Here is a 26641-nt window from a genome sequence, read left to right on the forward strand (position 1 = left end):
TCTCCTGTGTGAGCCGGGCTAATGAAAGATGAATGAGGGAGGCAGTGGTGGGAAGGAGAGTGTGGCTGCGGGCGATGCCTGGCTGAGCTGCTGCTGCTGTGTGTGTGTGTGTGTGTGTGTATGTGTGTGTGTGTGTGTGTGTGTGTGTGTGTGTGTGTGTGTGTGTGTGTGTGTGCGTTCATCGGGGATTCTGTGTGCACGGCGTAGTCGAGCGAGTCTCACAACAGGGATAATGTTGTGTATACAATATCAGGAGCAAATGGTCAACAACAATAAACACACAGACACGCACATGCACGTACACGTATGCAGCTTTAAGTCTCAGTCTGCCACCACCTGTAAGCATGCAGTCAATCATTAGCACTCGCGCAGCATCTCCGAGCCTCGCTCACTTATTCAGACCTTCCATCTATCATGCTATCAGTCACTCTTTGAACCCCTCTCTTCCCTCACACTCCGGATTCGGCGCAAAATCCCTCATTTGCTGCCTCTCCCTAGCTCTTCCAATATCCCACCCTGCCAGTCTACAGCGCTTTCCAGCCATCAGTTTCTCCCCTCCCTCTGTGAGAGTTCACCTTTTTGTCTGCCTCTAATTGTTGTGCTGAACATCCTCGGTGCTGTGGGTGAAACGCACTTTAACAGCTCGGATGAGAACTCCTTCCCAGGAGTGGAGGGCGGCTAGACGGAGAAGTCATCCTGAACCCGACTGCACTTCCTCCCCTCTATGACTGACTGCCTTACTTCTTCTTTTTTTCCTTCCTCCAGACAAATCACATGCTTCACAGTGCCCAAACAAGGCCCTCATGCTGCCCGTGGAGTTTCTGCTGACAGCAAATCTGAACTTTTCACTGACTAAAGGGGATAACTGCCAGCATTGACCTTGTTTACAAAGAATAAATTATAGGTGGGACAAAATCGCTGCAATTATGGTGCACTATAGGAGGAGCTGTAAACACGTATATATATATATATATATATATATATATATATATATATATATATATATATATATATATATATATATATATATATATACACAACAAACAGAAGGAACAGCTCTGGTGATGCTCATTACACAGCGTATCTGCAGCCTTCAGAAAGATTTATTAGGATTATTTCAAAAAAAATTATTTCAGGTCAAATTAGAGAAGCAGAAATAACAAAAGATAAACAAGAAAAGTGAAAAAATTAACAAGAACTTGCCACAGTTTAAGTCTAATTATACTTCATGGTCCTTTGGGGCATGATAGCCTTTTATTAAATTTGAGTGAAGCATTATCAACTTACTGAATCCAAATCTTTCATACACAATCAGATCTCTGTGGTTTTAACTCTCAGCAATTTGAAACAACAAAGTTAGAAATAATTAGGATCATTTTTAAGTACTGTTCAGCCATCGCCGAGTTTTTAAGAGCTCCGCAACTCAGTGATCAACACTCGCTTCAAATAAAATCTGATCTGTGGAAATGCTGACTCGAGCTTATCTGTTGTCCACTTGTCTGCTACACGTGTGGTGGCCTTTAGGGCAGCAAAAACCCAGAACAGGCGACTCATTGTTCAGTGGCGACATGTGATCAGCCACTCCGATGTGCATAAAGCAATAATGGTGGTGACTATCTGCAGGAATATGGAATATGGGCATGTGAATCTTCTTTCCACTGAGAGTAATGACACTGGTGAGGGTGTCTGCGTGCATGTGCATGACAAGTGAAACCCAGAACATAATCCACTTTGATCATGAGGTCAACATGGGGATAACTGCTACGGGTATGACTCCCATTATACGCACACCCACATGTGCATAGCTGGCGCACGCACTTCTTGTCAGTCTCTTGTGTGAAAATTTCACTGAATGTGTCTGGAATCAGGCTGCAACACAAAGACGGACGCACGCACACCTGCACGACACACACACACACACACACACACACACACACACACACACACACACACACACACACACACACACACAGTAACAGACAAAGAGGTGCACACAGACCCAAGGGACTAAAGCGGCTAACGTTCACCAACAGAATAAAACCCAAACAAAGACACATCCTGTTTCCTGGAACACAACACCGCTCAACCCTCTGTGCTGGGAGCCAGTAAAGACACAAACACACACCCACAGACACACACAACGCACACACACAAAATCAGTGTGTTTCCCAGTGCCTGATTCATGTACCTGCATGCGTCTGTGTGTCCAGTGATGCCACTGGCTGTGCCTTCGAGTGTTTGTGCACGTGAGTTTATCCTTGTGAGTGGCTGTGGTTCGAAGTGTGTGCGTGAATGCGTTCGTCTATATATGTGTGTGTGAGAGAGAGAGAGAGAGGAGGGAGGGAGAGCAGATGATAGAGTAGGCTTTAGCGATTCCCTGGAGTGTGAGGCAGCGTTTACGGCACTCTCAGAGCAGCCAGAGTGATGAATATTTAAAGACGTGCCTGAAAGAGCAGAGGGAGGGGGAACGGGTGTGTGTGGGTGCGTGCGAGTGTGTGTGTTTGTGTTTGCATGCGCCACTGAATGTGTGCATGTGAGGGAGGTTATCTAGTATCTCCTTTAGCATTTGCGCATGCACACCATATGCACGTACACTGATGTATGTATACGCCTATATATCTGCATGTAGTTGGTCTGCCTATAAGGATGTATGTTGCCTGTTGTTTCGACCTATATATATTTATATAGGGAGTTATAAGTCAGTATTTAGTTTAATTACTAAATGGGGATGTTCACACACCTGTATTCTGTGTGTGAGTATATATACACGAGTCCTTTGCATGCACGCAAATACGTACGTTATTGTGTCGACTACGATACAGAATCTAGAGACCCAACGTGTGTGTGTCCAGCCGTGGTGCTGGTGTCTGCCCAATGTGTGTGTGTGTGTGTGTGTGTGTGTGTGTGTGTGCTTCACACACAGCCCTGTAGGCCAGCTCTCTGTCTCACTAAATGGGGATGAATAGCGGAGCGTCACCGCTGCTCAATGGGAGACGAATGGCTACGTGGCTCTCCGCCCCCAGTTACACACCGATCACTGGCTGAGATGCAAAACACAGGTGCGCGTGCAAACACACACACACACACAAACACACACACACACACACACACACACACACACACACACACACACACACACACACACACACACACACACACACACACACACACACACACACACAGAGACACACACACACACACACAGAGACACAGCAGTCATGCTCACATTTCCATCAAATATTATCTGGGCCACACAGCCACATGTGGCTTTGCTATCACACAAGCGGTCAGGGCTTTCAAAGAGCATGACATCTGACACCAGACCTCTCTCAGATTTGGAAGGATTTATGTTATCCGTGTGTAAATAAGGCGAAATAATAGGAACATCAAATCTAATGATCAGAGTAGTCTGTCTATGTGCTTTCTTGATGCGCTACCTCCTAGTGTATACAATTCCATTCAAACACATCTAATCCTGACTTGGGTAGAAACCCCCCTGGAGCCTGTCACGTCACTCCCGCAGAAACTCCACATCAAAGTGACACAAAAAGGAGAAAATGGTCGATTTTTTTTGCCTCAAAATCTGGAAAAAACACCACATATCTGCAAGCTACATCAAGTTCAAAACTTATTTTAGCAAACAGGCCAATGCTGCCACTTGTACGGTAAATTTGAACGTGAAGAGATAGATAAATAAAGGAGGCTTGCAAACAAATAAAGATGAGAGTTGGAACCTTGCATGCTGCCTTTTAGCATCAGCTCACTTGTTCAAGTAAACAAAATACACCACAAAAGATAGTAGGGTATACAGTGCAAACCACACAGCAGCCTACACACACACGGAGGCGCAAACACACACGTTCATGTGCGCTGAATGTGAGATATTCCGAGAGGCGTAGAGGCAAAGAACGGAAGGAAGGGAGTGCAGAAAGGAAAGAGAAAGCAGGAGTGAGAAAGAGAGAGGGAGAGAAAGAGCGCATCTCGGGATGCAGAATGCCGAATACAGTGAGATAAGAGTTAATGTATCCCCCACTCCTCCTTCATCCCTCCCGTTTGGCTCTCTCTTTCTTCCTCCCTCCATCCATCCCTCCCTCCTCCTCCTCCGCCTCCTCCCCGTTCTCTTTGAGGGATGAATAATAACTGCTGCTCTGAGATTTCCTCCCTCGTTTTTCAAAGCGCAGAGCGGAGATGGGGAAGGTCTGCCTGGCCCGGGTTGCGCGTGCACGCAAAAAGTACAGACATGCACTGAAGCGCGCGCGCGCACACGCGCGCACACACACACACACACACACACACACACACACACACACACACACACACACACACACACACACACACACACACACACACACACACACACACACACACACACACACACACACACACAGATGCGTGCACACACTGTCTTGTTCTTGCCGCTCGCCTGGAGCAGGGAAATCAGATCTCCTCCAGAGAAAGGCAGAGGTAGGAGGATGGGGAGGGGGGTTTAGATGCTGTAGGGAGCCCATACAAAAAAAATCCCCTGCAAGCACACATAGGCCTAAACACACCGCGAAACCCACATGCAGCATTGAGGGGAAACCAAGAATAACTAGGAGGATGCGAGCTGCCTCCTGGAGCGGCAGGGTGAAGTCAAGGTTACAGACACATCACCAGTTCAAGCCCTGCAGCCAGGGCCAATCTATCCCCGCTGAAGCCCCCCTCCTCCAGGCACCTAACCCTGATTGCTCAAAGGCAACTGGCTCTGAAAACGGGAGTTAGAGCTTCTAGACAAAGCCTTGGAGAAAACAAGGGATTCAATGGGAAGGCCGGTTTTTGCCCTCTCGATGTCAAAAGGGGGAACAAGGGGTGTGTTTGAGGAAAAAGCAAAAAAAAATGCCAAAAAAAAAAAGTCACCATATAACAGGCTGTCCAGGAGGAGCATTTGCACACGGAGCCGCGGCGCGCCACAGAAATCGGCAGCTAGGTTCCGAAGAGAGGGCTTATTTATGCAAACAAGCGTACAAGCGCGCACAGTAGGAATCTAGACAAGCCTTGTAAACAAACACACACCCACACCATAAAGCACACAGGGGAGGCGAAGTGAGAAGCAGACTGTGAAAACTCTAGTCGTGCCCGGGCAGTGCTCACACACACACACACACACACACACACACACACACACACACACACACACACACACACACACACACACACACACACACACACACAAAGAGCTGAGAGGGACTGAAGTGGGAGAGGGAAGGGGAAGGAGAAAGGGGGGAGGAGAGGAGGAGGGATAAGTGCGAAGGTGTGAGTGTCTGGTGCTACTTTTGTGTTGCCAAATGAGGGCAAGTGAATGAGTGAGTGCGAGAGGGAGAGTGTACAGGAAAATGATGTATAATGACTCGTCCATGTGTGTGTGCGAGCGCGGGCGAGGAAAAGTAGGAGCGCTTTCCCATTTCAATTCGCAACAGCTGGTGTCGAATTAACACATTTACCAGTGTGCATTTGGAACAGATTAAAATTGCGTGTGGCGTGTGACTGTGTGCGTGATTGTGTGTGTGTGTGTGTGTGTGGCAGCAGATGAGGGCCAAAACAAGAGTGTGTGTTTGTGTGTGGGAGTGTCTGTGTATTAACGCAATGGATCAGGGCAGGGAGAAATGGCACAGAGAGGGAGAGAAGGGGGGAGAGAGGGGAGGTGGAGAGGGGAGAAAGAGAGAGCTCTACCCGACGGCTTTAGCTGCTGCCCTGGGCCGTCTCTCTAAGCCCTGTTTAGGAGGCTTTGGAGCTCAGATAGAAATAATCCCCCACTCAGACACACACACACACACACACACACACACACACACACACGCACACACGCTAGGCATGCACACACAAAATAATAATAACACACAAACCATGAGGAAGCACACACACACACACACACACATGGAGGAGCAGCAGCAGCAGCAGCACATTCGCCTTGACACGAAAACCAACCACCCACACACACACACGCACACACAAACAACACACAAAAAAAAGGAAAAAACACACACACTAAGGCTGTCTGCCGTGTGGAAGCAGCGCACAGCGACATCGGCACGGCACCGTGACAAACACTTTACACACTCCAGCACTCAGCGGAGGGGAGGGAAAGGAAAGGAGGGAGAGATGGAGGAAGAGGGGGGAGGAGGAGGAGGATATGAGCCAGGAGGAGGGGAGGCGAGCGAGTCGGGAGAAGGTGGAGGGAAGGGGAGGCTAACAAATTAATAGGAGCCGGAGATATATACAGCCAGCGCTGCCGAATGGGGGGAGGAGGAAGGGGAGGACGAGGGAGGGAGGTGGAGGACGACGACGAGAGAGCAATTCATTCCAGTTTTCTCCTCGTTCGCTCTCTGGAGGAAGGCAGAGCGGAGCTGAGCGAGAGCGTATTTGCTCAAGAGAGAGAGGGCTTTTTGTGGCTGAGGAGAAGAAAAGTGGAAGGGAGGAAGGGAGGAAGGGAAGGGGGGAGGACATAAAAACACAGAAGCAGAAAGATGGAGAGCCCGGGCGAGGAAGAGTGAAAATAAGGAGGGCCAATAACAAAGACTTTGTAAAAGATGGGAGAGAGGAAGCAAAAGTGACATTAAAGGGAGGGATGGGAAGGAAATAAAGGGGGGAGGAAAGGAAGGGGGAGGAGGAGGAGGGGGGTTGTAGTTTGTCATCTTCATCAGCTGACAGCAGAAGGAGGGAGGAAGAGGAGGCAAGGAAGGAGGGGAGTGGGAGGATGGAGAGGTGAATGGGGAGAAGAGAAGGGTGAGGAGGTGGGGGAGGGAGAGAGGATGGGCGAGTGTTTGAGCCTCTGAAAGACGTTGACCCTGTAATTGACCTGTGTCTCCGCCTACATCGCCGTGGCGACAAGCAGAGCTGCTGCAGCTAATCACTTAGTAACCCTGACCTGTCAATCACACCGGTTCTGCGTGGAGGAGGGGAGAAGGGGGTGAGGGAGAGGGGGGAGGAGGAGGAAGAGGAGGGGGGGAGTAGCAAATGAAAGAAGGGAGGCAGCGAAGGAGTAATAACAGCGCCGGGGTTATCATTTACTGGACCACACGGCTCCTCCCACCAACCCTCAGCCGATGAAGCCCTGGTTTTATAAAAGCCAATAAAACGCTCTATACCTCCATCACACACACACACACACACACACACACACACACACACACACACACACACACACACACACACAGCCTGCGTTAGTGGGAGAGCGCAGCTTTCCGAGATAAGAGAGAGGAGGACGGGTGAGGCAGAGCAGGGCGGCGAGGGAAGTTGAGGGGAGATAAGATAGCGGAGCGAAGCCGAGATGCAAATAAAACAACCTGAGCGCAAAGTTTACGCGGCGCTCAGGTGTAGCAGCTGTGTGTGTGTGTGTGTGTGTGTGTGTGTGTGTGTGTGTGTATGTGTGTGTGTGTGTGTGTGTGTATTACCTGTTGATGAGGGGGAAGATGGACACCAGCAGGTAAACAGAGGGATACCACTTCAACGGCTTGATCTCCTCCGCCAAGGAAACCTGCAGGAGAGAGAAACAAAACTGAACATCAACATTCTCGTCTTTTCTTTAAAATCTAAAACACACAGAGTCGGTGTCTTAACCAGAGGATCAGAGCACCCAGGCAAACAACAAGGGCCAATTAAAACCTAATAAAATATTAACCTGCTGATAATATGCAATATCCACACAGTTATGAGGAGAAATGGGGATTCCAATTAAACGGGAAGCTTTGCAGTAATGTGAAGGGGAAGGATTGAATATGTGGTGGACAGGCAGACGGAGAGATGCAGCAGCAGCAGCTAAAAGTCGAGGAGGGGGAGAGCCTGGTGGTGGAGAGCTTTTACAAGCCGTTATCTAATTCCCGGGAGAGGAGGACTCTTGCGTCCGGAAGAGGCTGAGAAGCGCGGCCCCTGGATCGATTTTCTGCGCTTGCTGTTTTTCCCCCTCCTCCTCCTCCTCCTCCTCCTCTTCCTCCTCCAGGCTAGGATGCAGTAGCCGAGCCAGCGCAAAGCCTCCCTCTCCCTTCCTTTCTTTTCTTTTCTTTCTGTTTTTTTTCTTCTCACACACACACACAAAACCAGGAGGCAAGCCCACGAGCTCTGGTCTCTTACCCCCACATGCTAGAAATTAATTACTCACCAGAAAGACCCCGAGGCGTGCGAGCTCTAACGCAGGCATTTTAAACAATTCAAATGAAAATCTGGTGGTATTTTATCTTGTGAGGTGGAAGGGGGGGATTGAACACAAGAACCAAACGGAACGCTTGGCTGTATGTGATCAACTGAGCGCAGAGACCGGCCGTGTTTCCACAGCAGAACCCAGAGGCAGAACATCAAGCCTGGCCCTGTTGGTGTCCGTTATTACGGGAAGCTATGACATCACTGACCATGTCAAGATCTGCCTATTGTCATCCAAAGTGTGTGTGTGTGTGTGTGTGTGTGTGTGTGTGTGTGTGTGTGTGTGTGTGTGTGTGTGTGTGTGTGTGTGTGTGTGTGTGTGTGTGTGACTGTGTGGGAGGAAAAAGGGGCAAAGCCTGCAGGATAAAGGACGTGGAAAATGTGGCGGCAAAACAAACTAATCTGAAATTTCGTTGAGGTGTCGAGGCAGGCATTTGAGAAATTTCAGAGCGCAAAAAAAAGACAGGATGTAGAATGGAGGAGGAGGAAGAGGAGGAGGAAGAGCGTGGGTAAAGTGCCTCGTGTTTTTAATCACAGTCCTCCAGTGTCAGAGGCCCCTACGCTGCTTGGGAAGCAGAGGGGAATGAAACCGTAATTATGTGGAGCGGGCGCAGCGGTCCCGATGTTAATGACACACGCTAGATTACAGACAGTTATCGGGAGCAACCCGTCCCCTCCACCACCCACAGCACTCACCCTCACCGCCGCTCGTCTAGGAGAAAGCTTACTCTAAAAATAACAAGCATCGGATTCACTAAAGGCACTTCAACATCACATTCAAGGACTTTTCAAGGTTTTTTTTGGGGGGGGGGACTAAAAATGATCAAAAATGCCATAACGTTGTAGAAAGAAGTGTTTTTCTATGAGAAGCTGCACTGGATATTTGTTCACCTTCATCTACATCTGCTGCAATATTAACACAGATATATTCATAGTAGCCTCACAGAACGATACAGGTTAGTTTAACAGCTTTGACCTCCTTTCTGCTCGCAAAAACACCATCGTATGGCGCTCACCAAGTAAATCTACGTCCAGCTGTAGTAATTTCAATAAATGGAGAGGAAAAACAGTTTGTCCACATGTATCTAAACAGAAAAGAAAGACAAATTGCAAAATAATCAGCTAAATCTGAATTCCTAGCTGTGTGCATTCAGATTTCCCTCTAAATTAAGTAGCTCTGACAAACACCAATATCCTTCACAGATATATTCTTAACCCTTTGATGTGCAACATGGGTCAAAAGTGACCCAAATCCAATGGAAAATGGGTATCTCCTGACCCACACTGCGTATCAAATGGTTAAAGAATGATTCAGGTTTTTCTGCAAACCACATCTTAGTTTGATAGTTTTGACCTCCTTTCCTGCTCCCAATACCACCATTGTATTGCACTCATCTAATAAATCTACGTCCAGCTGTAGTCATTTTAATAAATATAGGGGGGAAAAAAAGTTTGACAGAAAAGAAGGACAATCTAGAAAAAATCTGCTAAACTGACTTCCTAGTTGTGTGCGTTCAGATTTACCTCAAATTAAGCTCTGAGAAACACCAATATTTCTTACAGATATATTCACAGTAGAATGATTCAGGTTTTACTGCAAACTGTGTCTTAGTGTGATTGTTTCGACCTCCTTTCCTGCTCCCAATATCACCATTCTATGGCGCTCACCAAGTAAATCTAAGTACAGCTGTAGTAATTTCAAGAAATAGAGGGGAAAAAACACAATTTGTCTGCATGTATCTAAGCAGAAAAGACAGACAAACTACAAAATAATCAGCCAAATCCTGCTGCTAGTATTACAGTTCACCATTTAGCTGTGTGCGTTCAGATTTACCTTCAAATTAAGCAGCTCACAGGGTGTTGATGCTTTCAAAGATGCCATCGATTACCATATTAACAATTTTTCTTTCCAACTTTCAATCTCAATTTTTACAAAAACTCCTTAAACTGCTCCACAAAAAAATCAAACATCTGTACCTCCATGACAACTAACTAAACTATAATAACAGCTACAATTGGACCTTCTGATGAGCAACTCAAAGGCTACATTTTTCATAATCAAATATTTCCACATACTTTAACTGCCTGATTTGTTTGTTTAAATTCCACAACTAACGGTTTCAGGGACAAATGAAGTCCAAAAGCATCCCTGTAAGAAATCAGAAGTGCTGTTGAGTAGTTTTGCTCATTGTTGATCCCCAGAAAAGAAGGTATATGTGGTTCATCAAAGCCACAAGTCCTTCTTAAGAGCTCTCGAGAGACAAACTGTCCTTGCAACTCACTAAGTTTTCCCGTCGGCGACTTATAAAATAAAAAATTTGGAGGTTAAATGAGGAGTTCAGCGGAAACCCTCAGCGGGATACAAGGTTGCGCACACACATGCACACAGGCGCGCACATGGCATTGTTACTCAAGGCGAAGCTCATGTGGATCGGTAAACAAACACCCCGAGAAGATAACGAACAAGCGGCTGGCTGTTTGCTCAGCCAGTTTTGTTGCTACCCGACGGGACTGAGCTGCTGTGTGTGCAAATGTGCTGAAAGCCGTGTGTGCGTGAAGGATGACTGTTTAAAAAAAAAAAAACCTCTTCCAAATATCCTCTCGTTGACCTGTGTCGCTGCAGAGATGTGTGCATGTGTGCCCATGCACGGCCACAAACAAACCGCTCAAGACGCACACAGATGGGTCACAACCCTGATAACTGCCAACGCTAGTTATTCACGTCATCACTCCAGCCAGATGCACGCACACGCACACACACACACACACACACACACACACACACACACACACACACACACACACACACACACAAGCACACGCACACACAAGCACACGCACACAGAGGGAGTGAGATGACGCCAGGCTGAGTCAGAGAGAGAGAGAGGGGAAAAAATAAAACAGATCAAGAATGGCAAACTCTGGAAACTACGTGTGTGAGCAGAAAACATGAGGAGCGTGCACGTGGACTACAGTAACGAAGAGCAACGCGAGGCGCAGACGGAGGGAGATGTGGCGAAGTGAATGGAAATCACCAGAGCCACCCAGACACCCAGCAGGGATCGCTTTCTCTAGTTTACACCTGCTGCTACATGCTCGCTTGCACACACACACACACACACACACACACACACACACACACACACACACACACACACACACACAGACACACACACACACACACACACACACACACACACACACACACACACACACACACACACACACACACACACACACACACACACACACACAGACACACACAGACACACACACGGACCAGAGCTCAGTGGCTTGGCAAGTGCAATCTGGGAAGCTGTTGTTGTTGTTTTAAAGCATCGCAGCGCGTGCGTAAACTCTCATAAATATTCATGTCCATGAACCTGGCTTGCTGCTTTATTCATGCTGGGTATGAGTACAAGAGTGAGAGAGAGATGGAGGGTGGAGAGGGGGGTGAGAAAGAGTGAGTTAGAGAAAGACAGGGGAAAAAAGAGAGAGAGAGAGCGCAAAGTGAGAGGCAGAGAGAAAAACTGATGAAAATGAGGACTGGGAAGGAGAAATACGAGGAAAGAGAGTGTGATAAAAACCACTGCTGACTTATTTACACTGCGTGCTACACACAGCAATTAGCCCACGAAGTGTGTGTGTGTGTGTCAGTGTGTGTGTGTGTGTGTGTGCATGTTGCTAACACATTCGAGCTCACACGGTGACACTGGGTGAAGGTTACGTCAGTTCAGTGTGCAGTAATTATGTCTGCCACTTAGGGGCAGCATCTACATAACCTTAACCCTAACCTGCCCTCCACACCTCACTCCGCTGGGTGGAGGCAGGAGGGGGAGGAGGAGGTGTGGAGGACACTGACTTATTGCTGCTATTAGGATTTCAACTTTACATTAGACACTGCTCCGCTGACCACCTTTGGCTTTGCTTTAAGCGGATTTCAAGACTATACGTTTGAATGATTTGTCATTTGAATGCACAGGGAGGTGAAGTTTTACTATCTGGCTGGAGAACACTTTGCAGATGCAGCACCTGTAGCCAGTAAAAGGGCAAAGCAAGAACGGTGCTAACACGCATTTTCTTGCTCCATTGTGTAGCGTCAAGTGTTACTCCACCAATTATACGCTTTCTTAAAGTTTGAGTCTCACAAAAGCAGCAAAATAAAGAATCATAGGCAACAGAGACGGAGATATCCAGACTCGTGTGGATCAGGCTTCAAACACTCTACATCCTACATTTTTCATAATGCAGCCAGTTGTGGCTTTTGAGTTAAACCCTTCCTTGCGAGTGCAAAACTATATGAGCCTTTCAGAACAGACTGTCTGCACATGTTTGAGACGATCACTACATTTTAATAATGTGTCTCCTGTCGCTCTGTGATGCCTGTGATGCTTTTAAAGCCTCCTTCTATTGTGAGCAGCACTTCTGATTCTCACTGTGGTCACAAAAAGAGCCTTACCAAGCAATTCTGTTCCAGCATAACCCTCCTTCATGGTTAAAATCAGTGGAGTGCCCCTTTAGGCTTGGCTAGGCTAGGCTAACTCTCTCCATGCATCTGCATTCCCCTACAGTCTGTTTATCAATGTGACTTCTCTTGGCATAAATAGAATTTACTTCCTTCTTGCTCCGCTTCTCCACGCTAATTCATTAAGGTATATTTACGTGCACAGGCGCACACAGCAGCAGAGTCAAGAGGTCAAATTGCTCCCTGCTGTGTGTGACACCTACCCAGCATGACGGCAAGCGCTAATCCTGCAGACACTCTAATCCTCACGCTCCGAGTGTGTGCGTGTATATGTGTGTGTTAAGAAATGTGACGGTCAGACTATTACCTTACGTCTTTCCCTCTCTGGGTTGAAGGTTCCCAACCAAGACTGCATCTGTGCAGAAAAGACACAAAATGGAAAGAAAGGGTCAGGGCGATTACTTTGGGAAAATTGAAGTGATTTCATTTTTTCAGTCAGGCGGTTTAAACCCTACAGAGGAGTGTGAGGAGGTCAGCACCTGCGGTGACAAGACGGAACAAATATCACATTGGCAATCACTCCAATGCAAAACCCCTCCACCTTCTCACACAGCCCTGCAAAACTGCCTAATTCACATCAGAGTGCAGAGCTTGGAGGCAGAGGGGAGCACTTAAACGGCTCCCAGCATCTCACACAAACTGATCAGCTCCAGTGCACACAATATGACAGAGGAAGAAGAAAACAAGGCGTAGAGAGCGGGGAGAAAATTCTTCTTTAAAGAGTTATAGAAAAAAGAAGAAAAAAAAAAAACGGAGCAAACTTGGCAGATCTGAGATCTCCGGAAAGAACGTGGGAATACTTCTCGCTCTTCCTCTGCGTCCTCTCTCGGGGGAATGCAGGGAAAATGTCAACAGACATGCACAGAAACACACAAGCTCACACACACACACACATCCATGCACACGACGAGGATTTGTGATAGCGGGATAAGGGTAGGGGGGCCACACGAAGCCAGAAGGTTTATGTAACCCAGGACATCAGAGGCACATCTCTGGAGGCCCTGTGGGAGCTTCGTATGCACGCACAAAAAGGCAGCATGAACAATATGCACTAACAGCTCCTCTGTTCTGCTATTTATTAACTCAATGTTGCCATGGTTTCTCTGCGCTGACGCGATTGTCACTGTAAATCTATGTGTGACCGTGGCGTGTTTGTGCAGCAAAGGGAAAAAAAAAACACAAAAAGAGACGCCCATTTGGTCATTAGACTGAACTTGTTCCACAGCAGCCCTCTGCAGTCCAGCTGAGCGCCACCATCCATCAAAATCAACAAGCGCTGATAATAAGTGGCAATATTATTAGGTTTCGGCCAGGTCTCCAGTGTGTGCACCCGGCTTTTGTTGCGTTCTCTCGCCACTGAAAGGCGAGCAGTTCTGCTAGTTAAGTGTTGAGGCGTCAGGCTTGGAAGGGAAAAGAGTGGGCATGTACGAAGCACATCCGTAAAACAAACACACCACAGCACTCCCAGACCTCTCTGTGTGGCCTGAAATGACTCATTAGCTTTCAAATCCCTCGTTAGTATGAGCTCACACAGTCACTCAGGACATTTCTCTAAATAATCCGGGTGTAAATGACTTGGACTTAGCATAGCCACGATCTGCAGAATCATTTCTACCCTGCTCTTCCCTGTCTGTCTCTGGAAAGTGGAAAAACTTCTCCGTCCAGCCAACATCCCACTTCTCCTCGCTCAGCCTCCTCTTCTTTATCCCTCTCTCCGTTGCGTCGCCACCTACCCTGCTTTCAAAGCTTTTGAAATTCTTTCAAGTGAGACAGCCTGCAGCTGAAAAGAGATAAGGCTTGAGTTCTTCATAAATATGATAGAGAAAGCAAAACGGCAGAGTGAAGGGGGAGAAAGAGACACGGAGGGAGAAAGCAAAAGAGGGGGAAAGAGAAAATGTGTGGGAACAGATACAGAGAGACAGACAGATGAATGCAAAACGCCAAAGAGGAGGAGATTGAAAATAACAAAGGTGGAAAACAGAGATACAGAGACGGGAGGAAGAGGGAGAGATAGCTGAATGCTGTGAGCTGAATGAGTTATGAGTTGCGGGGTGAAAACGAGCTACGTTCATTCATTCTCTTTATCACAGTCGTGGCAAAGAGCTGTGTCGTCTCTTTCCTTCCCCCGGCCCTCGGCTACCTGCCGTCTGTCTCTGTTGTCGTCTCTCTGCAGCCCGGCTATCTGCGAAATCTTTCTGCCTCCATCATTCACTCCGCCGCCCAAACAAAGAATGCCAACGTTGGTGATGACACCTCATTGTGAGTCTGATGAGGCTTTGGCCTGATTCTCCCTTACGCTCGTTCTGTATTTGATGAATCACATCAAAAACCCACACACATATCGCAGCGACGCAAGCCTACCGGCGCCATTCAAGCTGCAGTGTGTGGTGTCGTCAGATCAGGGGAATGGCAGCTATGTGAACTTTGTGGAATGCTGCCTCTGGACTCCCACCAGCTCACAATGAAAGGCTGCACATAACTGCAAGCCAGCACGGGGAACACAAATCAGTTAATCAACTATTTGCCTACACAAGTTGAAGAATAAAATATAAAAAAATTAAGAAATGACATAAAGAGAGCCCACACTGCTGACAGTCCAAAAAACACAAGAAAGTCAATTTACAATCACAAAACAATCAAAAAAAGAAAAAAAAGGAGAGAAACCAGAAATCCACATATTTCAGTAGCTAGTCCGAGTGAATAGTTTGCTTGATTAATAAATTATAGCTATTATATACAGAGTCATAATTAGTTTTTGATTTGGGAGTCTCAGTAGGAGAAAATATCTCCAAAACACACACACATACACTGTGCACTGTCTACACACAAAAGGTTTTTGGATTTGAATAATAATTATTTAAAAATATATCACTGCAGTGAGAGGCCATGGTGACTATTTGTGTTGAAGGGCTCAACGGTTCAAAAAATGTGACGCACGTTATTCAATGTCTATACAGAGCAGAAAAAAATAGTTTCTGCGCCATGTGAATAGTGGACATTCTTGCTTGATAAATTCAATCCAATTCAATTTTATTTCTATAGCGCCAATTTACAACATACGTCTTCTCAAGGCATTCCACACAGAAATCAGACCTGAAAAGGATTAACATCACTGTGTACAGAGCTAGAACCACGGATTCTGACATTGGAGATTCATAGCGATATTAAAAAAAAGACCATCGAAACACGTGTCTGCAGTGGAAAAAGCTCGGTGAGGGAGGTGAATAATTAGCAGCTTTAAAGAATGATTCAGGTTTACTGCAACCTGTGTTTTAGTTGAATAGTTTTGACCTCCTTTCCTGCTGGCAATAAAACCATCGTATGGCGCTCACCAAGTAAATCTACGTCTAGCTGCAGTAATTTCAATATATAGAGCAAACCCGCAGCCTGCCTACAAATATCTGAACAGATAACAAAGACAAAACACAAAATAATCACCCCAAACCTGCTGTAAGCAAGTATTGGAGTCTGAATTCCTAGTTGTGGACGTTCAGTTTTACCTCCGGATTAAGTAGCTCTGACAAACACGGTAAAGTGTTGGCTCGTTTACAGTCTGTTTAGAAGACCAGACTATTGTGTTTTTGATGCCATCAAAGGCAGCTGAAGAGATGTCACCGTTTTCTCACCACTAGGACCAGTAGAAGATTTCAATTCTTGATAGAAATAATGGCAAAACCTATGAAAATGACACCAAATGAACCAACTTTATCCTTTTAATCAGGGGTGTCAAACTCATTTCAGTTCAGGTTCCACAGTCAGCTCAGTTTGATCTCAAGTGGGCTGAACAAGTAAAATCACAGCATAATAACCTATAAATAACCACAACTCCAAATGTTTATGTTGTTTTAGTGCAAAAAAGTAAAGAGTAAAGAAAAATAAGTTCAATTTCAAAAACATTATGCCTCAGTTTATCATTTGTGCATTACAACTTCCAGATCACAGAGTGTCTACAAAGACACAAAACAGTCTCAGGTATCTGGAACTGAACAATACAGTATTTTACTTCATGATTTTAAAAAAATGATTAAAGTCAGACAAAAAAAGGGTCAAAAAGCAACAAAAACAAGACCAAATATTACAAAAACGAGACAAAGTGACCAAAAAATGGACAAACGAAACAAGCGAGACAAAAATGACACAAAACAACAAAAAAAACAACAAATAAAGCGAAACGCAAAATGACAAAAATAAGACAAAAAACACAAGCGAGACAAAAAGGAAACAAAACAAAAATGAGAACCAAAATGACAAAAACATGAGACAAATGACAAAAGTCAGACAAAAAAAAACCAACAAAAACAATACAAAATATTACAAAAACGAGGCACAAAAGAACAATGAGCAATATCGTATTTTACTTTATGATCAAAACAGCTTGACAAAGTCTAGAAATTATTTTAAATTTACAGTTTTACAAATTTACAATTTGCAGTTAACCTCTTCTCTGTAATTTTTACACTTTAAAAAGTCATCCCACGGGCCAGATTGGACCCTCTGGCGGGCCGCATTTGGCCCACGGGCCTCATGTTTGACACCCCTGCTTTAAATGAATACTTATCATCACTCCAGCAACATTTCAGACGGAATGCATACCTCTGCATATTATCTGGTTGCATTTTCACTTAAATTTCTGCTTCAGTGAGAAGATTTGCTCCTTTTCTGTACAGATATATAAGGACACACAAAAAGCAGTTCTGTCTGTACTTTCACGAGCTCACAGTGAATTTAGATTCTGCTAAGCTGTCAGTGTCTTAAGATGGACGCATGCTAAGCACTTACTCTCTTGTTGGCCACGCAGATGATCCTGGCGTAGCAGGAGATCATCAGGAAGATGAGGCTGAAAAGAGGCACGTACCATCTGCAAAGCACAGACACAGGCCATCAGAAGGAACATTCAGAATGAGCAACGTTATTAAAAGATCGTTTATGTTGTTCTGTCTGTGCCGCTTGTTTCTCTGGCCTCCCTGTGGTCCTGTTTCAGGAGCAGAAACAAAGAGGTTTGGAGTACATCTTAGGACAAAGGATAATCTAGATATCAAATTAAAAATATCTAATAAGAAAAATCACACAGGATTTAATTTCATTTTTAATACAAAAGCACGGCGCCATATATCCTAAAGGAATTGACACCGTAATAAGATGTAATAGCAGTCTAAGCGTCCAGTGTGTTGGTATTAGGGCCGTCCAAACACATTAGACATTAGACCACAGGCTCTCATTTAATAAGACTCCCTCTGTAATCAGGGCTGTAATCTGAGAAGGACATTGTTGTTGAACGAGATTCGGTGTAGACACGGACAAAAGCTGGTTCTCAGGTGACTCTTCGCTTAAAATAATTGTTATTCAGTCTTCAAATTATCTCAGAGTTCTATTTTAAACATGAAACCACCATCTCTTTGCTCACGGCTTGCATTAAAACACCTCAGATTGAGAGTCCACGAGGAGAGTGACGCTAAACTGCAGCTATAATCAATATTTTTATAGCAATGTGTCACTGAAAATGTGAAAAGAATGAGTTACAGTGATGAACCTACAAGAAGTGATCACCTGTCTACTGCTCAGCTTGGCAAAGCTTTTCAGATTGTTAGTTGCTTGTTCAGCAACTTTACAGCTTTGGTTCGCTCTCGTAGCTTCATTTTCAGGTGCAGGAGGAAACTATTTTCAGCAAACCTCTACAGTACACTGCCTGCTCAGCACCAAAAGGTAGAGACACATAGTTAGCACCTCGCAGGTGAACACAGTAGAGCATTTAGCGGCTAAAGAAGGCGGAAATATTTCTGAGGAGCTGGTAGAGACCAAAACAGAGCCAACATGGAGTATTTGATTTACATTCACCAGGCAGACAGGGATATGACTCTAATAATAATGATACACCATTACAGGAGGATTTTAAATAAGCAACTCATTGCTAACAAGTTGGCTGAGTCAGCTTTAACCCTCCTGTTGTCTTCATTTACGGGCACCAAAAAATATTGTTTCCTTGTCTGAAAAAAAAAATTCAAAAATTCAGCAAAAAAATTCCCCAAATTTCTGAAAACTTGCAAAACCATCAAGAAGAAAATTCCAATAATTCCTTAAAAGTTTCATTTAAAAGTTTTATTTAAAAAATCCCCCAAAATTGGCAAGAAAATTCTTGTAAATATTTTCAAAAAATGTGTAAAAATCTTCCAAAAAAATCCTAAAAATTTCTAAAATGATTCCATATATATATCAGTAAAACTTCTAATATTTTCTTTAAGAACATTCACATAAAAATCAACCAAAATCCAGACAAATTCGCTGGATTTTGGTTGATTTTTATGTGAATGTTCTTAAGAAACATTTTTAACATTTCTTTTTTCCACCAAAAAATGTTTGAAGATTTCCCAAAAATGTTTCACTGTGAAAATCTTTTTTCCCCCACATTTTCAAACTTTTAAATGGGTCAATGTTGACCCGCAGGACGACATGAGGGTTAATAAATTTTCTCTGACTGGACCTCTTTGAATTTTAGTTGGATACCCCTGCTCTATTGGATTGCAATTTTTTTCCCCAACTTGTCAACAAGTTTGTACAGGTCTCTAAAGATGTTTTTGAATTTTTGTTCTGAAAATTCGACCTTTCTGTCAGTTTTTGTCTTTGCATTCAAAAATTCGTGCTTGAATCTTTTTTTCACCAAAAAATTTTCAAAGATTTCCCAACAATGTTGAAAATGTGGACATCAGAAGTTTCACTGTCAAAATATTTTTTTTCCCACATTTTCAAACTTCAAAACGGGTCAATTTTGACCCGCAGGACGACAAGAGGGTTAACGGTGGTATGTCAGTCCTGTGTATACAACTAGAAGAAGAGAGACTGTTTTGCTGCCTGACACTGGAGGGTGCATTATTCTAAATAGGTGATGCATAGCGGACATACACACTCAGCCAGAGAGGAAAAGACCTGACTAAGCACCTCTGGACTTTACTGCACATAGTTTCAGCGAGTTGAGAGGTAACGCCAGCAAAGGCACCACACCGGAAATGCCCAGCATGCCTATGGGATGAAGGGTTGTCAATCTATTGAGGTGTGAGAGTATAATATGTCCGGTATTTCTGAGTGGATGCAAAACAGGTGAGAAGAGCAAGGAAAGTTAGGGTGATGGCTTCTTGGAATGGCAGCGTCTTGTTACGAAACATCTTGGGAGGTGATGTAAGCTCCGAGGAGTTTCAACCTCTCCCTGAAATCACAACACAGGTCTTTGTCTCCCATTGACAGACAGGTTTCTGGCCTCCACTTCTCTGTTGAGCCTCGGTAGCTCCGAGGACTAAGTTCCTCCCGAGCACCTGGCACTGGGAGAACGTACCGACGTGATAAACACACTGGAGAGCGCAGAGGAAGGCTTCCAAGAGCAATTACGGCGTTAATCATGATCCAGGAGAAAAATGTTCCACTGACATTTAAAGTAAACAGAGTCTGCATCCCGTCTGACACATAAATACACAGACCTGCGATTTCAAAGGAAAATGGAGTGAAAATAAATGTCCAACACGGTGTCTGAAAAGTCTCCGGCACGTGTGCTAAAAACTGCATTCTTTAGAAGTATCTCAGAGGGCTGATACTAGGACCTTGGCCTAATTTGAGCTTGCCCATGCTTGTCTTCCACGCCTGAGGACTGAAAGAAACTCACTGAGCATTATCAAATTAAACTTTTTATTGGCAGGGGAGTCTGAGAAGGTAGGCGTTTGTTTCGGAAACAGGGAAAGGGAAAAAGGCTACCTTTTATTTTTACATCATGTGCCTTCACGTCTTGTCGGAAACATCGGCACACAAAGGATCCTCTGTGGCTTTGAACAGGCGTGTGGCTGGATGTGTGCGTCCGACGCAGGTTCAATAATGGCATGGGACAATGATGAAAGCGTTTCTGGGGGGAGACCTGTGCGAGCGTCACCTCGGTGTGATTTAATAACCCGCTCTCCGGAATAAACAGCGTCCAATTACGCCAGCGCACGTCCCGTTAATGATGGAAAGACGAGCCAGGGGGGTGGGCGGGTTGGTGGAGAGGGGAAAGGAGGGGGTGGCCTTTTTAACGATAGTGTGGGGGGCTGTGAGGAGGAGAGAATGACGGGCGGCAGCTACAAAGTGCTCTAATTAGCATGATAATGATCTGCCATTAGAGTCTGCTGTGCTCTACAGCTGAGCACTACCCGGAGAGAGAGGGAGACGGAGAAAGAGGGAGGCTAAAATAGAAGCAGAAAGAGAAGATTCAGAGTGGGCAGAGGATGATAAAAGTGAGGAGATGAATAGAGGTGAGGACGCAAAGGTGGATGGATGACGGCCGATTGCGGCTTAGGACCAAAAAGAGCAGAAATAAGAAAGAGGCTCCGTGTGATTAAAAGACAGGGAGATGGTTAGAATGAAAGGAACAGTAGAAAAAGGCTGTACCAAATGGATCGACTAGGGAACGATGGATAGAAATCCAGATAACCACGGAGGGGGTTTTGAGAGGACAACAGTGAGCAAGAGTGGGCAGCTTGAAAGTGACAGAAAGAAAGATCATCACAGACGTGCACAAATTCAATCACTCGGCCTTAGCCTGGCCTTCCCTCCAGCGCCGCTCTGAAGTGAAGAATGAGGCTCGGATGAAAGAAGCCTTAATTGAAGTGCTCGGTGGAAGATGAGAGCCGGGGAGCAGCACGTCCATGCGGGGTAGTGCTCGACTTGCAGCCGTTAAATTTGACCCACAAGATCCTGCCGCAGAGTGAGAGATCACGATCTACCTGCTCTACCACTTAGACAGGGAGGGACGACCAGAGAGACAGAAAGACAGGCAGAGACAAGGAAACAGGAAAGAAAGGCAGGGTGTGTAGGTGAAGGCTGTGTTTTACAGGATGCAACAATGAAAATGCTAAAATTAACCAAGAACCTACAGCCTTGCTAGCAGCACTCTGGCAGAACATCGCTTTGAATTAACCCTCCTGTTGTCCTCATTTACAGGCACCAAAAAATATTGTTTCCTTGTCTGAAAAAATTCAAAAATTCAGCAAAAAAAATTCCCAAAATTTCTGAAAATTTGCAAAACCTTCTGGAAGAAAATTCCAATAATTCCTTAAAAGTTTCCCTTAAGTTTTATTTTAAAAAATCCCCCAATTTTGGCAAGAAAATTCTTATATCAGTAAAACTTCTAATATTTTCTTTAAGAGCATTCAGAAAAATATCAACCAAAATGCAGCAAAATTTGTTGGCTTTGGCTTGATTTTTTGTGAATGTTCTTAAACATTTTTAACATTTCTTTTTTTCCACCCAAAAATGTTCAAAAATTTTCCCAAAAATGTTGAAAATGTAGTTTTTTTTTTTGACGTTTCATGTCTCATGTTCGCAATATTTTGTCTTGTTTTTTGTCTTTTATTTGACTTTTGTCGTTTTGATGATATAGTAAAAACTGGTCCAGCCCACTTGAGATCAAACTGGGCTGAATGTGGAACCTGAACTAAAAGGAGTTTGACAGCCCTGACTTAAGGTATGAGGCAGTATCCTCTCATTCAGAAATGTCTCTCAAGCAGAAACTGCAAAAACTAAACAAGAAACATGAGTTGGCGCCACAAACAACGAAATAGCGGCTAAAGCTATGCTAACGGCTCGTGGTTAAGTTAGAAGGCAGCCACAAATTACCATCAAACAGTCTGGAAAACAACAATTAATTACACTTTGACACCTTAGTGGCCAATAAATGTGACAGAACAGTGAAATATTACAAAAACAGAAGAACAGCAGATGTACCTGCAGGATATAAACTGATCAATCTCAGTCGATCCCGCATAAACAGAGGAGAGCCTCCTAATTTAACCCTCGTGTCGTCCTGCAGGTCAAAACGGACCCATTTTAAAGTTTGAAAATGTGGAAAGAAAATATATTTTCACAGTGAAACTTCTGATGTCCACATTTTCAACATTTTTGGGAAATCTTTGAACATTTTTGGGAAATCTTTGAACATTTTTGGTGGAAAAAAGAAATGTCAATAATGTTTCTTAAGAACATTTACATAAAAATCAAGCAAAATCCAGATTTTGGTTGATTTTTATGTGAATGTTCTTAAAGAAAATATTACAAGTTTTACTGATATACATGGAATCACTTTAGAAATTTTTAGGATTTTTTGGGGGGAGACTTTTACTCATTTTTTGAAACTATTTACAAGAATTGTCTAGCCAAATTTGGGGAATTTTCATTTCAATTAAAACTTTTAAGGGAAATTTTTAAGGAATTTCTTCCTTAAGGTTTTTCAAATTTTCAGAAATTTGGGGAATTCTTTTGCTGAATTTTTGGATTTTTTTTCAGACAAGTAAACAATATTTTTTGGTTCCTGTAAATGAGGACAACAGGAGGGTTAATCACTGCTATTCCTATTTTACACTTAGTTATAGTCATGCTCCTTAATGAAGTCCAGTTTTGAATGACCGATTCCATCACATAATATTAAACATTACACATAATGCATATCGAGCCCAAAAATCGGTCATCAACCTCTCTTTAGGTCCAATAATCAGCATTGCTATTGGCTCTGGAAAACAAATGTCGTTCAATCCCTAGTTTTGACCTCATGACAGCATGAGATAAAAAGTTATCAATTCATCCTGAGGGGGATGTGAATGTCTTCAGCAGATTTCACGGCTATGACTTCTATAGTTGTCCAGACAGTTCAGTTTTAAGTCACAAATGTGAACCTCTAACCTGTGAGAGGAAAAATCTGGGGATGACCAAAGGTTTAAGGATTTATCCTCTACAAACTACGAAAGTCTGGACTAAATTTGGTGCAAATTTACTGAGCAAATACTGAGAGACTTCAATCTGGACCAAAGCAGTGGACTGATTGCATCAACATCCCTGCAGCAACGTGGCTAAAATGTCCTGGTAATTATATGCTTTCATTTGCGAATGTCATTCCCGCAGTCGTACTTGAGCGCTGTGTCTGACTGGGGCCCGTGATGCACACCGATGGGGACCTCTAAGAGCGGTGACTCAGCTATGCTCGAGCGCTTCCAATTGCTGACTCAACCCCTGAAACTCTGCACCTTCATCTCGCAGCGCTGTCCTCTGCTTTTCATTCTCCTTCCTCTTTCATCCCCTTTCACACCCTCCTCCTCCTCCCAGCCTCCCCTGCCTCCTCTGTTCTGTCGCCGCGCTTCGCTGAACTCTGATGAAGACACACTATGAGGCGTGGGCAGAGACGAGGACAATCTATTTCTCCAACTCCCCCTCTCCTTCCCGTCCTCCTCTTTCCTTCTCCTGCTGAGTAATTCCCTGTCTGTGTAACTGTACCACGTATGTCTCCCCTCCCACCTTTTCCACTTTTCACCTTTAATGCCGCAACCTCTGCCCCCCTACAAGCTGTCAGCCAACTGCGTATGTGTTTTTTTTTCCTTGACGGGTGCTGCCTTGGCCTCTAATCTCTCGTCTGGTTTGATGTAATTAGAGCTAATGAAGATTCCCTGATCCTCCGAGCGGCTTGTCCCCGTGGGCCACGACAGCACGGAAAACTAGAAAGAGCCGGGGAGCAGAGGAGCACTGATAAAAGAGACGCAAGCTCGTTTAGCGCCGCTGATAGCAACGCGTTGTTCCATATATGTGTGCGTGAGTTTTTGTCTGTGTGAGTCTGTCTGCGTGTGTGTGTGTGTGTGTGTGCGCGTGTGTGTGTGTGTGCTTATTTGTTTAAAAAGATTGATTCCCTGCTGATGCTGTGAGCAGCAACACGATTACCTTGGCTCATAGCGATGTGTTGCTGTGCGGATGTGCGTGTGTGTGTATGTGTGCGTGTGTGTGTGTGTGCGTGTGTTTAAGCGTCTACACCAGGGGATTGGCACAACCCTTGCAGACTTAGGGCCAGTTGCAGAAAGCAGTCGACAGGCATAATCCTTCATAGCCGTCCTAAACACTTAAATACACAGAGTAGCAACTCCCCTAAATCTGACAAGGCAGAGGCAGACACATCCACGGACGCACACACACACACACACACATCCACATCCACACACACACACACACACACACACACACACACACACACACACACACACACACACACACACACACACACACACACACACACACACACACACACACACACACACACACACACACACACACACGCACACTCCTTGGCCTTGCACCAAGAGGGAAAAAACCCTGCAGGCTCCCCTGACATGCAACCCTTTCACATTTCCCCGCAGAGACAGCCCTCCTCCTCCATCCCTCCTCCCCCGTCTCCCCCAGTGGGGGAAGCTTTGATGGCGGCGCTGAAAGGGTCTACTTACATCCCAAATCTCCAGGCTACGTGATCTTCTGTGATCCAGCTGGGGGAAGAGAGAGAGAGAGAGAGAGAGAGAGAGCGATGAGGGGGTTACAAAGGAAAAAGGGAGAGCGTGAGCGGAAGAGAGACTTGTGTGACTGCGGAGGGGAAAAGCTGTGCAGCTGTAGCTATTAATAAGCCGAGAGTGGAAAGAGAGAGTCGAGCCCGGAGATTAAGGCTCTGTCCCAATTCTCATTCCACTGCCTCCTCTCCTCAGCCTCTTCCCCTTTTCCTCACCCCTCTAACCGCACAACCAAACAAATAAATTTTTAGATTCTCTACGAGAACTGAGGAGGCGTTTTACTGTGATCTGATGTGCTGATAATTGCCCATTTTTTTCACATAAACTCTTATGAAGCCCGTCTGGAGATGGAATGAGGCCAGTGCTGCGGCCTTCCTCGAAAGTAAAGACTTAACAGAAAATAGTCACAAGATGAAAAAAATGATATGAAAAAAACGACGGTGTAGCTGGACGTTTGGTTTTACTCACCACCAGGGTCCTGCGGGGCCGTAGGTTCCCTTGAGGAGCGGCAGTGAGGCCATGACCAAAGGCACCCCCCACGCCATCAGATGGTACAACCTGATAAAAGGCAGACATTTATTTCATTAGAAGCGCAGAGAGCAGCAGAGGCAGCAGAGGCAGCGCTGCCCCTGAGAAAAAAAACCCTATAAATAAATCAATTCTTTTCTTCCTCGCTTCATCCCTTTGTTGGCACTCGCATCGGGTCATTTTTCAGGTGCAGACAAATGTCTATACAGCCAGACAGCCAATTACTCATGGTAATATAAACCATAATTACCCTAACTGTTGGGGAAAGGATGATGTTCAGAGGAAACGTCTGCATCAAAACCACAAACACGATGCGGATTCTCGCTCAGAAGGTCATGGTGAAAGCTAAATTTGAGGCCAATGCTGTGCTATGATTTTGAACTGCAGAAAAAGAGCATTTATTAAAAGGGGAGGTTAGAGTGGCTATAAGGGGCTCGTACTGGCTATCGCTGTTCATAGCCTTCTGAGATGTGTGTGTGTGTGCACTGCAAAAACTCCAAATCTTACCAAGTCTATTTGTCATATTTTTAGTCAGAATGTCTCATCCCACTTGATTTAAGATAAATTCACTTAAGTGATATTTCAGCAGATGGAGGAACTTGTTTTAAGACAATGCATCTTAAATATCTTGTTAAGTCAAACAATCTTGAAATTATCTTGTTTTGAGTCAAATTTTACAAGAAAACTCACAATAAGTTTAACCCTCGTGTCGTACTGTGGGTCAAATTGACCTGTTTTAAAGTTTGAAAATGTGGGAAAAAATATATTTTCACAGTGAAACTTCTGATGTCCACATTTTCAACATTTTTGGGAAATCTTTGAACATTTTTTGGTGGAAAAAATGAAATGTTAAAAAAAGTTTATGAAGAACATTCACATAAAAATCAACCAAAAATTCACTGGATTTTGGTTGATTTTTTGTGAATGTTCTTAAAGACAATATCAGAAGTTTACTGATATATATGGAATCACTTTAGATATTTTTAGGATTTTTTGGAAGATTTTTACTCATTTTTTGAAAATATTTACAAGAACTTACTTGCCACATTTGGGGGATTTTTTAAAAATAAAACTTTTAAGGGAAACTTTA

At 44.6% G+C, this 26641-nt stretch overlaps 1 protein-coding gene across 2 annotated transcripts in view; it reads right to left on the reverse strand.

Moving 5' to 3' along the window:
* si:dkey-100n23.5 (cyclic AMP receptor 4) overlaps positions 1–26641 on the reverse strand; it is a 66242-nt gene that overhangs the window by 23510 nt on the left and 16091 nt on the right. For both annotated transcript variants that reach the window (XM_055014951.1, XM_055014952.1), the window contains 5 exons: positions 25492–25581; positions 24967–25005; positions 17477–17555; positions 13005–13052; positions 7431–7513 (listed from right to left, as the gene is read on the reverse strand). In XM_055014951.1, the coding sequence (XP_054870926.1) occupies positions 7431–7513; positions 13005–13052; positions 17477–17555; positions 24967–25005; positions 25492–25581 (339 nt within the window). The remainder of the gene's footprint in view (positions 1–7430; positions 7514–13004; positions 13053–17476; positions 17556–24966; positions 25006–25491; positions 25582–26641) is intronic.

Source organism: Amphiprion ocellaris, chromosome 11, assembly GCF_022539595.1.
Source record: "Amphiprion ocellaris isolate individual 3 ecotype Okinawa chromosome 11, ASM2253959v1, whole genome shotgun sequence".
In the NCBI taxonomy this organism is placed as follows: domain Eukaryota; kingdom Metazoa; phylum Chordata; class Actinopteri; family Pomacentridae; genus Amphiprion; species Amphiprion ocellaris.